Source organism: Arvicanthis niloticus, chromosome 11 (assembly GCF_011762505.2).
Source record: "Arvicanthis niloticus isolate mArvNil1 chromosome 11, mArvNil1.pat.X, whole genome shotgun sequence".
In the NCBI taxonomy this organism is placed as follows: domain Eukaryota; kingdom Metazoa; phylum Chordata; class Mammalia; order Rodentia; family Muridae; genus Arvicanthis; species Arvicanthis niloticus.
The window spans coordinates 69,859,998-69,872,865 of NC_047668.1; the positions used below are offsets into that span (position 1 = coordinate 69,859,998).

General features: G+C 41.0%; 1 protein-coding gene across 4 annotated transcripts in view; it reads left to right on the forward strand.

The window, feature by feature from the left end:
• Plekhh2 (pleckstrin homology, MyTH4 and FERM domain containing H2) overlaps positions 1-12,868 on the forward strand; it is a 95,799-nt gene that overhangs the window by 14,923 nt on the left and 68,008 nt on the right. For all 4 annotated transcript variants that reach the window (XM_034514443.2, XM_076942391.1, XM_076942390.1 and 1 more), the window contains exon 3: positions 11,734-11,796. In XM_034514443.2, the coding sequence (XP_034370334.2) occupies positions 11,734-11,796 (63 nt within the window). The remainder of the gene's footprint in view (positions 1-11,733; positions 11,797-12,868) is intronic.

Below are 12,868 nucleotides of genomic sequence, written 5' to 3' on the forward strand. Positions count from 1 at the left end.
ACCATGACCCAAAAGATAAGGAGAACAAATGAGAGAGATGTCTGTTTATTTCTGGCCTTCACACACACATGTGCACACATGCGTGCACACACACAACTATGCCAACAAGTATGTATAGCACACACACTTAATTCTCCCTTTTACGACTATTCACCAGACTGAAGGTTACTTTGTTACTTTCTGTCGCTGTGATAAAACACCATGACCAAAGACAACTAGGGAGGAGAGTTTGTTTGGCTTGTGGTTCCAGTGGTATAAGACCATGAGGATGGGGTGAAGCACTAGCGCTCATGGTGGAGCACTAGCGCTCATGGTGGAGCACTAGTGACAGGTAGCAGGCGTGGTGGAAGGGACAGGAAGTTCAGTACTCACATCTCGGACTGCAAACATGAAGGAGAGACTGCACTGCAGTGGGGATAGCTTTCTGCTTTCCAAGCCTGACCCCGGTGGTGCTTTCTTCAGCATGGTCACACCTCCTAAACCGCCCCACCCCAAACAACAGCACCAACTGGGAACCAAGTGTTCAGTGTCCGAGATTATGAGGGACATTTCTCAAACCAACACAGTTTACCAAGGAAGCATTCCTAGGCTCAGAGAGTAGTGCAGGATAGAAGTGAGTGCTGATGATTCAGTTATGATCTTTATGGGTGTATGTGTGGGATAGTTTTCCTGTGGTTCTGTGTTACCCTACGCTGTGTGGGTAGTTGATGTGCAGCTGCGGTTCACTGAGAAGAGCACCAGGGAGAAGGAATATCAAAGCTGAACTCCAACACCATTACTGGCTAGCACACAATTCCGCACAGAGCAAACTCAGTGTAGATGCAGTTTCCTGTATTCTGATGGGAATACTTGCTACTTTGCACAGTGACCGTGAAATCGTGTATTTGAAAGTTCTTGGTTCTCCAACACTATTAACATTTCTAAAACGCTTGCTCCATTCCCTGATCTGTCTTTCCTCTGAGATTATTTTCCTCTTTCTGTGGTGGTTTCTTTTCTGAGAGGCAAGCTCTTCCCACATGCTAGCTGATCGCTGGTGGTCTGTTTACATTTAAGTGTGGGACATCTGCGAACTTCCCTGGCAGCTGTGTAGACATGGCTGTTGCTGGCCCACTGCCGACTTTATTTTCTGGTAAGTGTGCAGGATACTGCTGTGAGCTCGTAAATGTGACAGTTGTTGCATGAACACACTCCAAACAATTTATTCAACTTTTTAAGAGAAGAAAGTTTTAGTTTTTTTTAAAACAGGAAATGAATGCTTAGTTGATGGATGTTTGGTATATGAGGATCAGGGAGACAGTCACAGGTCTTCATTAATATAATACACCCTAGTTCTCAGCATGATGCATATTTTTCTGCTAGTCGTTGCAGGGTTCTAAGGAGCTGATGGCCTTCAGGAGGCTCAGGACCCTCAAATATAGGCTGTGTTTTTCCATCATTCTGCTTCATACATTCAGGGAAACAAAGGGGTTACCCACAGAGCACCAGGAACTGGAAGCCTTAATGCTTCTTGGAGGCAGCATTACAAGATTTTTTAAAAAGAGGGAACAGAATTCTCTTCTAAAGCCCACCATGACTTTTTCAGTGCACGCGCGCACACACACACACACACACACACACACACACACGGCACATGTTCTGCATGTATCATGGTACATGTGTAGAGGTCAGCAATCAAATGGTTACAGCAATCACTCAGTGCTCTCCAACCATGTGGGAGCTGGGAGAGATTTAACTTAAAGTTCTGAGCCATGTTCCCCCCAATATGAATTTTGTTTGAGAGGTCATAAGGATAGTTTTATTGCATGCTACATCTCATGTAACCTTTCTGAGGGATTTCAGCAGGCTGTGTTCCATTAAAAGGAGGGGGCAAGCTCAGGCTCCGGAAGACAGAGTACAGGGAGCAGGTGGCCCAGGGCAGAAGAAAGTGGACGGCTCTTCCAAGATGACAGATGGGCTGTGGCAGAGGGTGACAGTTTACACTAGCACGTCAGAGGCTCTGGGTGAGCTCCTTGAGAGATAGCCGAGACAGTGGCAGGAATTTGGAATAACAGTGTGGTTATTGGAAATTTCATTTTAAGAACTATATAAAGAAAAAAAACCCATTGAATTCTAGGAGAAAAGCTATGTAGCAAAAGTGAAAACCTCAGTTGACACATGGCTGAATGTCACATCAGTCGTGTGTGTTGTGGCTCTCATACACAGTAACGGTGACAAGATCCCAGAGTACGTTTTAAATAAGGGACTGTTTGAAGAAACCGAGGCAATAGGAGATGTGACTTGTATCTAGATTGATGGCAAGGAAACAAAGGGCTAAATCTTCATTTTTCCGTTAAGGAAATAAGTAGGAAATTATTTTCTAAAAGGAAGGTCAACAGAAATAGAAGCATGCTATTTAGAACATGAGGCAAATATGAAAAGAATTGGCTAAAAATGTCCATTGTACTTATTAATAAGTCTTGGAATTAGTTGATGAATTTGTATATTTATAGCTTTGAAAAACATAGAAGTAAACAGAAAAACCAATTTGTGAAGTAAATAGATTTGTTTAGTCTTTTGATAGGAAATCTGAATATTTCCAAGGATATTTCTTTGGTAATTATTTAAACACAATCATTTTTGCTGACTTCTCAAAATATTTGAACAAAAATAAAACCTTGTATGACATAGTTTTATACATCATACATAGTATATACAACACACACACACACACACACACACACACACACACACATGCACAGCTTTCCCCTAGGGCTGGGATGGAACCTACCTACAGCCTCACACTTCATAAACATTTGCTTTCCCATTAAATTCCACTCCAACTCTTCCATTTATGTTTTGATGTTGGCACACTTAGAATTATGATTGTTTTGTTTTCTTGATGAATCATTCCATTTATAATTGATCCTATTACTCATAAAGCATTGGCACAGAAGTCTCCATTGTTTTTTTTTAATATTCTTGGTATGTTTAGCATCCTTTTACTTTCAATATCTTTATAACATTTTATTTGTTTGTTTAAGACAGGATTTCTCTATATTCTGGCTATTCTGGAGCTCACTCTGTAGACCAGGCTTGCCCCAAATTCATAGAGACCTGCCTGCCTCTGCCTTCTGAGTGCTAGGATTAAAGGCAAGTGCCACCATGCCTGGCCCATGATACTTACTTGAGGTATTATCTTTAAGTATCTCTTTAAATATATCTGAAATTGTGCCTTGTTTTTCTTTATTCCCCTTTGCTTTTGACAACTGCCAGCCTATGTAATGGATGAGGAACTGGTCTGACAAGGGGACATGGGGAGTTGGCCTATGATTAAGAACTTGGCAGAGCAACACATTAGGATGTTGATGGTGGGATCTGAAGAGCTGCTGGAACCATAAGCATGGTCCGTAGCTATTGTCTGTCAGAAAGCGCTCTTCAGGAACTGAATGGATTTCCAAAACAAAGACTTGTTCTCAGAATTTAGGTAATGCTGTGCCTTTGTTGGGAACTAGGAGACACTGAATGTTTAAACCCACTCAAAGTATAGAATGGAAAGATGGCAGGCAACAAGAGTTACTTTAGCTGTCTTGTCTTCAGGAAAATGAGTAGTTTTTTCCAGTGTTACCACAAAACCATGGGCTTTGAAAGGTTGTGGGGTGTGGGATGGGCTGAAATAGGCATGGGTAAGATGAGTAAATACAACTGAATCTCTCTCCTTTGGAGAATAATTCACTCACAACTCTGCGGGCTACCAAGGCTTTGCAACAGCAAGGCTGAGGGTGTGTGGGTGTGCACGGATGTGTGGATGCCACCGATCAACAGCAGGTTCTCTCTCGCCCTCTGAAGTGGAAACTTAGGGATTCTTTGGAAAGTCAGTTGTGTTGGGTGGTGTTTTGATAAGACAAATTCGAGAAGTAACGTTTCATTGAAGCGAACACAGGTGAAAGACTAGGGCAGATTGGTGAGGGAACGTTTCGCTGAAGTAGACGCCGGAAGGAGAGAGGATGTTCTGCTAAAGCAAACAGGTGAAAGGACGAGTGATAAAGGAGTCTTTCCTAACAACACAATGGATTAGTCTACCTTACGCTGTGTAATTGAGCTCTTTGTCGGGACTCCATAAAAAGAAACGCACCAAAAAAACTTTTTGCTGGCATGTTACAGTTTCTTGTCACTTCCTCGGACTCAGGCTGATTGGCAGAGTGATGTCAGCTGAGATAGACGCACATGCTGAGGCAAGACCTGTGGAGGACACATGATGTTTGGAGGGATATAAAAAGGACTGGACGGACAGTGACAGAGACTGAACTTGTCTTGCATATAGAGCTAGCTGTGCTGTGTTTGCTGGTCTTGCTTCTTCGTTGATCTTTGTTTCTCTGAGAGAGGCACAGCTGAGAACTTTTTCTGGGCTTCCAGTCGGCCCTGGTCCCTCTGTTGACTCACGCTGAGGCTGAGGCCTGACTGTCTCTGCTAGGTAGTGCTACTGCTGTTGATTTGTGTTTGCTATCTCATCTCTACCGAACTACACTGTTGCTATATCTGTCTATAAAGTGGTTGCGAGTGGATTGAACTATCGCTGCTGACCTGTGAACAGAACTTTCATTTTTCAGAAAACACAGATGGGAATTGCTCTAAAGAACCATTTCTAAACAGGTCTTCTTCCCCCATAGCCTTTCTTTTCCACTAGTCTGGTTGGGTGGTGAGCTAAGAGGGAGGTTAAAATGTTTAAGAACCATCGGTAAAAATAGACTTAAAAAAATTAAAGTTCCAACCCTCCATCTTCTTTCTTTGAACTGGCCTCTTCTTTCAACCTAGGACTCACCAGTTCTGTTACTGTCCATCTATTGAGGTCTAGGAAGCCTCCTGTCTCCACCCGACCCCAGGCACGGGAGCTACATTCATAGTCACACCTCCACATCTCTGCTCTTAATCTTAAGTGGGTGCTCAGGGTCCGCACTTAGGCCCTCAGACTTGCACGGCAAACACTCCACTCACTGAGTCATCGCTCAGCATTTGCACGAAAAGAAAACATATAGATTGTCTTTCCAGAAAAGTCTTTAGGGCTGGAGAGTGGTAAAGAACACTCACTCGACTTGCAGAGGATTCTGGGTTGTTTCCCAGCTCTCCCACACTACACAGCTACAACCTCCTGTAACTCCAGTTACAGGATTTCCAACACCCTCTGACCTGTGTGAACACCTACATGCACGTACGTAGTACATGTGTCCTCACACAGCCACACATACATATACATATCAAGCAAGCAAGTAATAAAATTCTTTTTAAAAAGAAAACTCTGTTGACATTAACCTGCCATTGTATCATCAATAGTTTATCATATGTTTAGCCTGGAATGCATCCTAATGACTTAAAATAACATTTTTAAACTTCAAAAAGCATTAGTTTGAGAGGAGCAAAGCAGACAAGGGGTCGCACCCCTTACCAAAAAGCTATCTACCCACTGGCAAAGGAAAATACATTTTCTCCAACGGAGTGCTATTAGATCTGGCCTGTGTCCAGTAGTCACTGACCAACACAAAATGAGCTCCACTTTTCTTGAACTTTTATTTTTTGCCTTTCTTTTTTCTTTTTCTTTTTTTGTCTCATTCGTCTTTTGTTTGTTTGTATTTTTGTTGTTTGATTGTTTTAGTTCTTGGGTTTTTGGTTTTTTGGTTTTTTTTTTTTTTTTTTTTTTTTTTGAGACACAACACACACACAGTTGGGTGCGTAGGGGGTTGAGTAAAATTCTGGAGGAGTTGGAAGAGGGCAAAGATCGTGATGAGAATGAATTGTATGAGGTAATTTTAAATAAAAAATTCAAAACAGGAGAAAAACAGCACCTGCGACTATTTTTAATACATTTATTTGGTGCCTATGTGTATGTAACACTTTATGGATTGGAGAGTCGCAAAAGCTCTGCAATTTTCATGAATGTACTTGCAGGTGAGCCACTGGTTTCTTTATACAACACATATGGACTGGGAGCTAAGAGAGAACAGCCTTCCTGTAGCTGGTCTTATAAAGCGCACTGGGAAACACTATCATCTTGAAGAAGGTTGTTTATTTTTTGAGTTTGTTTTCATTCTTACACACATCTTTAGCTGACTTCACCAGCAAAGCTATGACATCTTTTCCTTTTGTAAGGTTTTAAATAGTATGATGCATTTCTTAGATCCAAGGTCATTAAGCTAACATTTCTCAGTGACTAATCTTTGCTATTTTATGTCCTTAAAAGAAATTGCATATTTTATCCAAGTTGTCCAATTATTTTTGCTCATGATACTCTGTTTTCCCCCAAGTTCTGTGAGTCCACATTTGGGCCCTCTGTAGGCTTAGATGTTTTAAAACCTACTTTTAATAAAGGCTTTCAAACGCTTTGACCATTCCCCCTTCTAGCCCACCAGCCAAAGGTAGGGGAGAAAGGATGGTAAGTAGGACAGGGGGATGTGGACCTGTTTAGAATGAGTTCCTTGGTGGGTGATTCTAACCTCCGTTGTCAGGATACCAACAGTCCAGTTCAGTAGTGTCAGGATACCTGACAGTAATCAGCAGCAGTGGCTCAATCCAGCAGGAACAGCCAGGCCTCTGCCAAATCCGCATGAGTCAGCGGGAGCAACCAGAACTAGCCAGGACACCAGGAGAAGTTCTCTACGGTGCCTCTCTCAATGAAGTGAAGATCATCGAATACTCGAGACCAATGAAGAGTTGCAAGGCTAGTTATGCAAGCACCCCATCACTGTCCATTGAGTCCTGTTTATCTCTCCAAACATCACATGTCCTTCCACGGGTCTGCTTCAGCAAAACACCATGCGAGTCTGTATCTCATGACACAACCGAAAACTTAGACCTGAGCCCTCCTTGAATTACTGACATTGATCATTTGTGGTTTTGATGTTTGCTTTATCAGTTGTATTGCTCTTTTATTGAACAGTTCTTGAATGTATTATTTTTGCCTTTTCTCCTCCCACTGTAATCTTTATCAGCTTCCTCTGTTTTGTTGGCCTTAGAGCTTATTTTGCTCTTCTTCCTGGTTAGTTTAGCTTGTGAAGACTCTTGGCTGTAAACAGTTATCTCGCTGTGTGATCTCACAGTGATTACATGATCCTCAGTGGCGTATCCCACAAAACCAGTTTAGAATCTTCTTTAATTGTCTGCTTTCACTGAAGCAGCCAAATTTCCTTTGACTATTACAACCATAACAAGTGACTGTTGTGTCTAATGCAAGAAACTTCGATCTTTTCTCTTCCATTATACTTTTTTTTTTTTTTTTTTGGTCTTTAGTAATAAACTTTACTATGTAAAAATAGCTGAAAACCATGTCCGTCCTACATTACGATGTTTGTGCGGCTGCATACTCAACCCAGCAAAAGGTGCCCTGGCAATCCTCCTCCAAATCTCTGTCCCGTGTCCATCAGCAATGGTAGAGTGGTCTTGAGTAGAGTATTATTATTATTACTATTTTAACACCCCCACCACAGTTTCCCCTCCCTCTTCTCCTCCTGATTAATCATCATCAGAGAGGCTTCATCCAGCAACTGATGGAAACAGATTCAGAGATCCACAGGGGGAGGAGCTGCATGGGGAAAGTGGGATTAGAACACACACACAGAGAGCAGAGGGCCCACACCCTCTGCAGGTGGCCGCCTTAGCTGCTGTGCCACCACTACTGCTGGTTTGCTAGTGACTCCTAACAATGGAAGCAGGGCCTGCCTTTCACTCTTTTGCTGGCTTTAGGGACCCATAGTGAGTTGTCTTCTCCAGCCTTACTATGAGGGGAGGTGCCTAGTTTTACTGCAACTTGATATGCTGTGTTTGATTGATGTCCTGGGAGGCCTGCCCTTTTCTGAAGAGAAATGGAGGAGTGGATGGGAATGGCATTATACTCTTTTAAAATGAAATCAACTCTCCCATTACTTATCACTTAAGATACAAATTACATGACTCAAAATTTAATTATATAAATATAGACAACTAGACAGCTCCTTGGTATATATATATATATATATATATATATATATATATATATATATCTTATTCCATAAAAACAAATACACAATTTTTTCTGTATAAATAAAATTAAAATATTCATTAACTTTTTTTTACAAACTTTTCTGGTAACATTATTTACATGTCATTCCATATATAATTTATATTTGTCTATTTTTTTGTGGCTGGGAATCAAATCCAAACCTTTCAGTATGCTAGCAGGACACTCTATCACAGAGACACACACTCAGCTCCTGCTTTGTCTTTAAATATGTCATTGATACCTTTTCACACATATGTTTAAAAGTTCTTATTGGAGATATATTTTTCAACTCATGGAAGTGTGCCTCATGTGTGTATCATCTAGATTAATGCTTATCAGCTCAGGACCAGTCAGCCCATCTGGACACAGATCTGTAGCTCCCAGAGTTATAAAGTTTCATCCATCTACACAATTTATAATAACTATAGAGTATCTAACTGTGTGAATGTGTTACTATTTATATATATATTTAGAGAAAATATTTTGTTTTTAGGCAGTTCTCTTTTCTCTTTTCTCCTTTCTCTGTTCCCCTTGCCTTGGTGAGTGGTGTGTGTGTGTGTGTGTGTGTGTGTGTGTGTGTGTGTGTGTGTGACTGGAAGTTAAATCTAAGGCCTATGCACGCTAGATAAATGTTCTGTCATTGAGCTGTACCCTCAAGCCAGACACTGTCATTTTTGCCTTCCAAATTATAACACTGCTAATCCTATAATCATGGCTTATTAGTTTACTTTTTAAATGGGGGTTAGTTTTTTGAGATACAGTTTCTCTGTGTAGCTTTGGTTGTCTTAGAACTCACTCTGTTGACCAGGCTGGCCTCAAACTCAGAGATCTGCCTGTCTCTGCCTCCCAAGTGCTGGGATTGAAGGTGTGCACCACCACTGCCTGACAACCATGTTTTTAGTTACTGAAAACCTAAACCCTTTCACATCGAGGTCCCCTCCTCTCTCATTTTCATCCTCTCATTTTGAAATAGAGAAGGTTGTACTATCCCCATTTTATACACAGGAATTACAGAACCCAGTGGAAAACTCTTGGTAAAGTAGTATGGTAAGAACCAAAACCCAAACCACTTGTGTGTACTTAGTGCATTTGAACATGAACCATCTCAACTTGTAATTCATAAAGCAATGCTTGTGTATGATAGAAATACACTGCTATAAAAGGTATTGTGTAAAAGTTGAGCACTTATTAATACATGTAGCAAAATCTCTTCTCCCCCCCCCCCCCCGTTTTCCAATAAACTCAGTAATTTGGGAGGAGCTAAGGTGGGAGGAGCGAAGGAGAAGGGAGAGGAGTGAGGGAAGAGACATAGGAGCCATGGAGAGCCACGCATGTATCGAGGGTGGTGCTGGGTAACAACTTACATCTAGGTTAGTTAATTGGGTAACACCTCCAATTTTGTGGGCAACTTGTTAATTGAGCGTTTCTAATTATATAAAGCCTTTGAATAATAATTAAGCATTAGAGTCTCATTTCTACTGGGTACCGTGTGGATGGCGGGATGGTCTGGGCTCAGCCAAGCATTGTGGAGACAGCATGGTAGATTGGCAGAGCCATCTCCCACACTGGAGTCTCGTGGGTACAAGGCCTGGTGCTTTGGCCAGCATGAGCCGCGGTCAGAGTTGAGCAGTGGAGGGAGTACTCCACCTCTCATGGCCTCAAGACTTGCCTAGTCAGAAAGATGGCGCCCTGTAACAAAAAGCAAAATTGGGTGACAATGTTTAAATTTTAACTGGAACAAATACAATTCAATGTTATGCTAGATGTCTTACTACTCAATTTTAATGTAAATATACAAGGATAAAAGTTATTCCTTTTTACTGACAACAAATGGAAACTTGCTGTATTAAAGAAATTATCTGCCATTACACCTTCTTAACCAGTGGAGTCTGGGTTCTAATTTAGATCTTGCTTCCAAATTCATGGCTTTCCCTCTTTTCCTTCCTACTTTTTTCTTAATATTTCATAGACCACGTTTTGTTTAATTAAAAATAACAAAAGTTATGATTTTAATTAATTCATTTAAAGATACAGGCACACATACATCTTTTCACACCTAGCAACAAATTTTGCCTACTTGTATATCAAAGTATATCAAACACATAGCTAGAGTGCTATGTGTTTGTATGGAAGGGCATGTGATCTAACCATCTCTGGAAATAACTTCTCAGACACAAGTATGCTTTACTAGTCTCCTATCTAGTCACACTGACAATCAGAACTAACCATCACGGCCATTCTTTGACTACACAGACTTACAGACCTTTGTCATTTCATCAATAGTCTATGACACTCAATCTACCATGTATGAAGACTTGTACTAGGTTCACAACAATAGAGACTGAATTATGCCCTTCCTGTTAGCACTAGAAACAAAACATTTTAGTGAATCTTTGTGGGGGTATTTGTATGTATGTGATGCACGCGTGTGTGTGTATCTGTATGATGTATGTGTGCATGTTTGTGTAAGTGCAGATATATGTGGTTGGGTTTGAGGTGGAGTCTTTTGTTCACTTCAGGATATACCAGACTAGCCAGTTCAAAAGCCTATGTAGAGTCTCATTCTGTCTCGCATCTCCCCGTAGGAGCACTGTGCCAGCTTTACATGGGTATCAGGATCCCTTTTGAAATGTTGAGGCCTTGGCTGGGAAGTGGGCGAAGGTCTTGTGTGAGACCTTGTGTTAAATGTGAATCTGGACAAAGCCCAGAAAATGGTCCCAGTCAACGAACCCTTTAAGAATGAAGCGTCGCTGGCTCGAGCCGTGCTCCTGAGGTTGAGAATCTGTAGTGGGGTGGATAGGAAGCATGGGATGTCCACTGGTTGGGGCTGGCTTGCCCCTCTAGCCAGTGAGGCACAGCGCTTCTCAGTGGTCGCTCTGGGAGAGGGCGGGGCTGACCGGTTGGTCCTCCAGGGGTGGGGGCGGGGACTGCCCTGGGGTGTGGAGAGTGGGAAGTTAACCATGAGTTCTGGACATCCGAACCAAGAGTCCTGGAAAAGAGTGAAAGTGAGCACAGAGCTGACAGAAGACCACTCTTTAACTTGGTCAAACTACAGCCTCAAGAGAAAAGGACTTGAATTTCACCTCATGGCTGTGTATTCAACACCTGGCACACATTCCTTAATCACTACTGGATCTTTGAAAGACTTTTGTATTGTACTTTCTGTATTTATTTAGGTATTTGTGTTTAATACTCTTTCTATTCATTTATCTATAAGACTACATCCAGGCTGCCACAGCTTTGACTCACTGGATAACCATCCAGTGAGTTTGTGAGAATACATGCTTCCCTGGTTTAATTATGGCTTTTTTTAAACCAAAAAACAAACAAACAAACAAACAAAAAACTCCAAACCCTGCCTAATAAGGTATTCTGTCTTTTTATTGTTCTTAATATGTATTGACCAGTAATTTCTAATCAATTGATGAACACTCGTGTAGTATATGAAATACCGTATTGAAGAAGGAAAACATGAATGATAACAATTCTGTGAACTACCAAACAAACCTTACCAAGTCGCCAGTTAATGGACTACAATGTTCAAAGTATCAAGACTGGCATTTCATCAACTTTTAATATCAAGTGCTTTTGAATGTTGCTAATTGTAATTCATATACAATGGACTACTTCATTTATTTTTAAGAATTGTTGACATTGTGGGATTTAAAGTCTTTTCCAAAAAGGTAAACATAAATATTTGTGTATTTTCTATCCCCCCTCACCTACAGATGCAACAGTTGGAGAGACAAGTTATCGATGCAGAGCGTCAAGCAGAAAAGGCCTTTCAGGAGGTAGAGTATGCTTCAGTCTTCCCCTGCCTCGATGCAGACAGAGAGTGTTTCGCTCAAAATAGGATGGCTATCAGCCTTCTTGGATATTTTATAATTTTGTTCAAGAGCTCAATTCATAGAATGGGAAAATGTACTCTATTTTGTTCCTATATAGATTTTCCAAGAGGGAAAAAGGATTTTGATAGACTATTTAAGCTTTTTAGAAAGTCAAATGTGACTTTGGATGGAATCCTAAGAGCAATTAGATTTTCTATGTAACCTGCATATCCACTTTATGCATACTAGTAAAGTGTTGAAAATTATGTGAATCGAGATTGGAGAAAAAGGGTAAATGTAAGGCCATGAACAACAGTCCTCAAAAAAAAAAAAACCCCAACTATTTTAAATCATTTTACTGAAAATTAATAGAGAAACTTGCTTACAATTAGTAAAAATGTACAAAATTCATATTTTATTTACTAATGTTTACTGGTAAGGAAAGTCAAATCCCTAAGTTTAAGATTAGTCTGAGAGGAAACTAGAAATCTGCTTGAATTGTGGTATTAAGATGATAATTTTTTCTGTAATTTCATTTTTTTAAAATATCACTCTGAGTCTTTGGATAATGATTTAGTGAGTCATGTGACCCTCTCTGGGCCTTGAGAACAATGAAGCGGACAGCTTGCATGTGCACACCCAGCCTGGACATTCTTTAATAATATTCAATCTAGGGGCTGGAGAGATGGCTCAGCTGTTAAGAGCACTGACTGCTCTTCCAGAGGTCCTGAGTTCAAGACTTAGCAACCACATGGTGGCTCACAGCCATCTGTAAAGGGATTTGATGCCCTCTTCTGCTGCGTATGAAGACAGTGTGACAGTGCACTCGCACACATGAAATAGCTTAATCTAAAGCTTCTCATTTTATGAAAAGAGCCGTATCACAGTTGTTCAAAGCCAGTTTCCAAAAGCCAAAAACTCCAATACAAAATTCTTTCTCAGAAATGCATAGTATAGCCGAGAAGATGGCTCAGCAGCTAAGAGCACTGGCTGCTCTTCCAAAGGACTCAGGTTCAATCCCCAGTGCCCACATGGC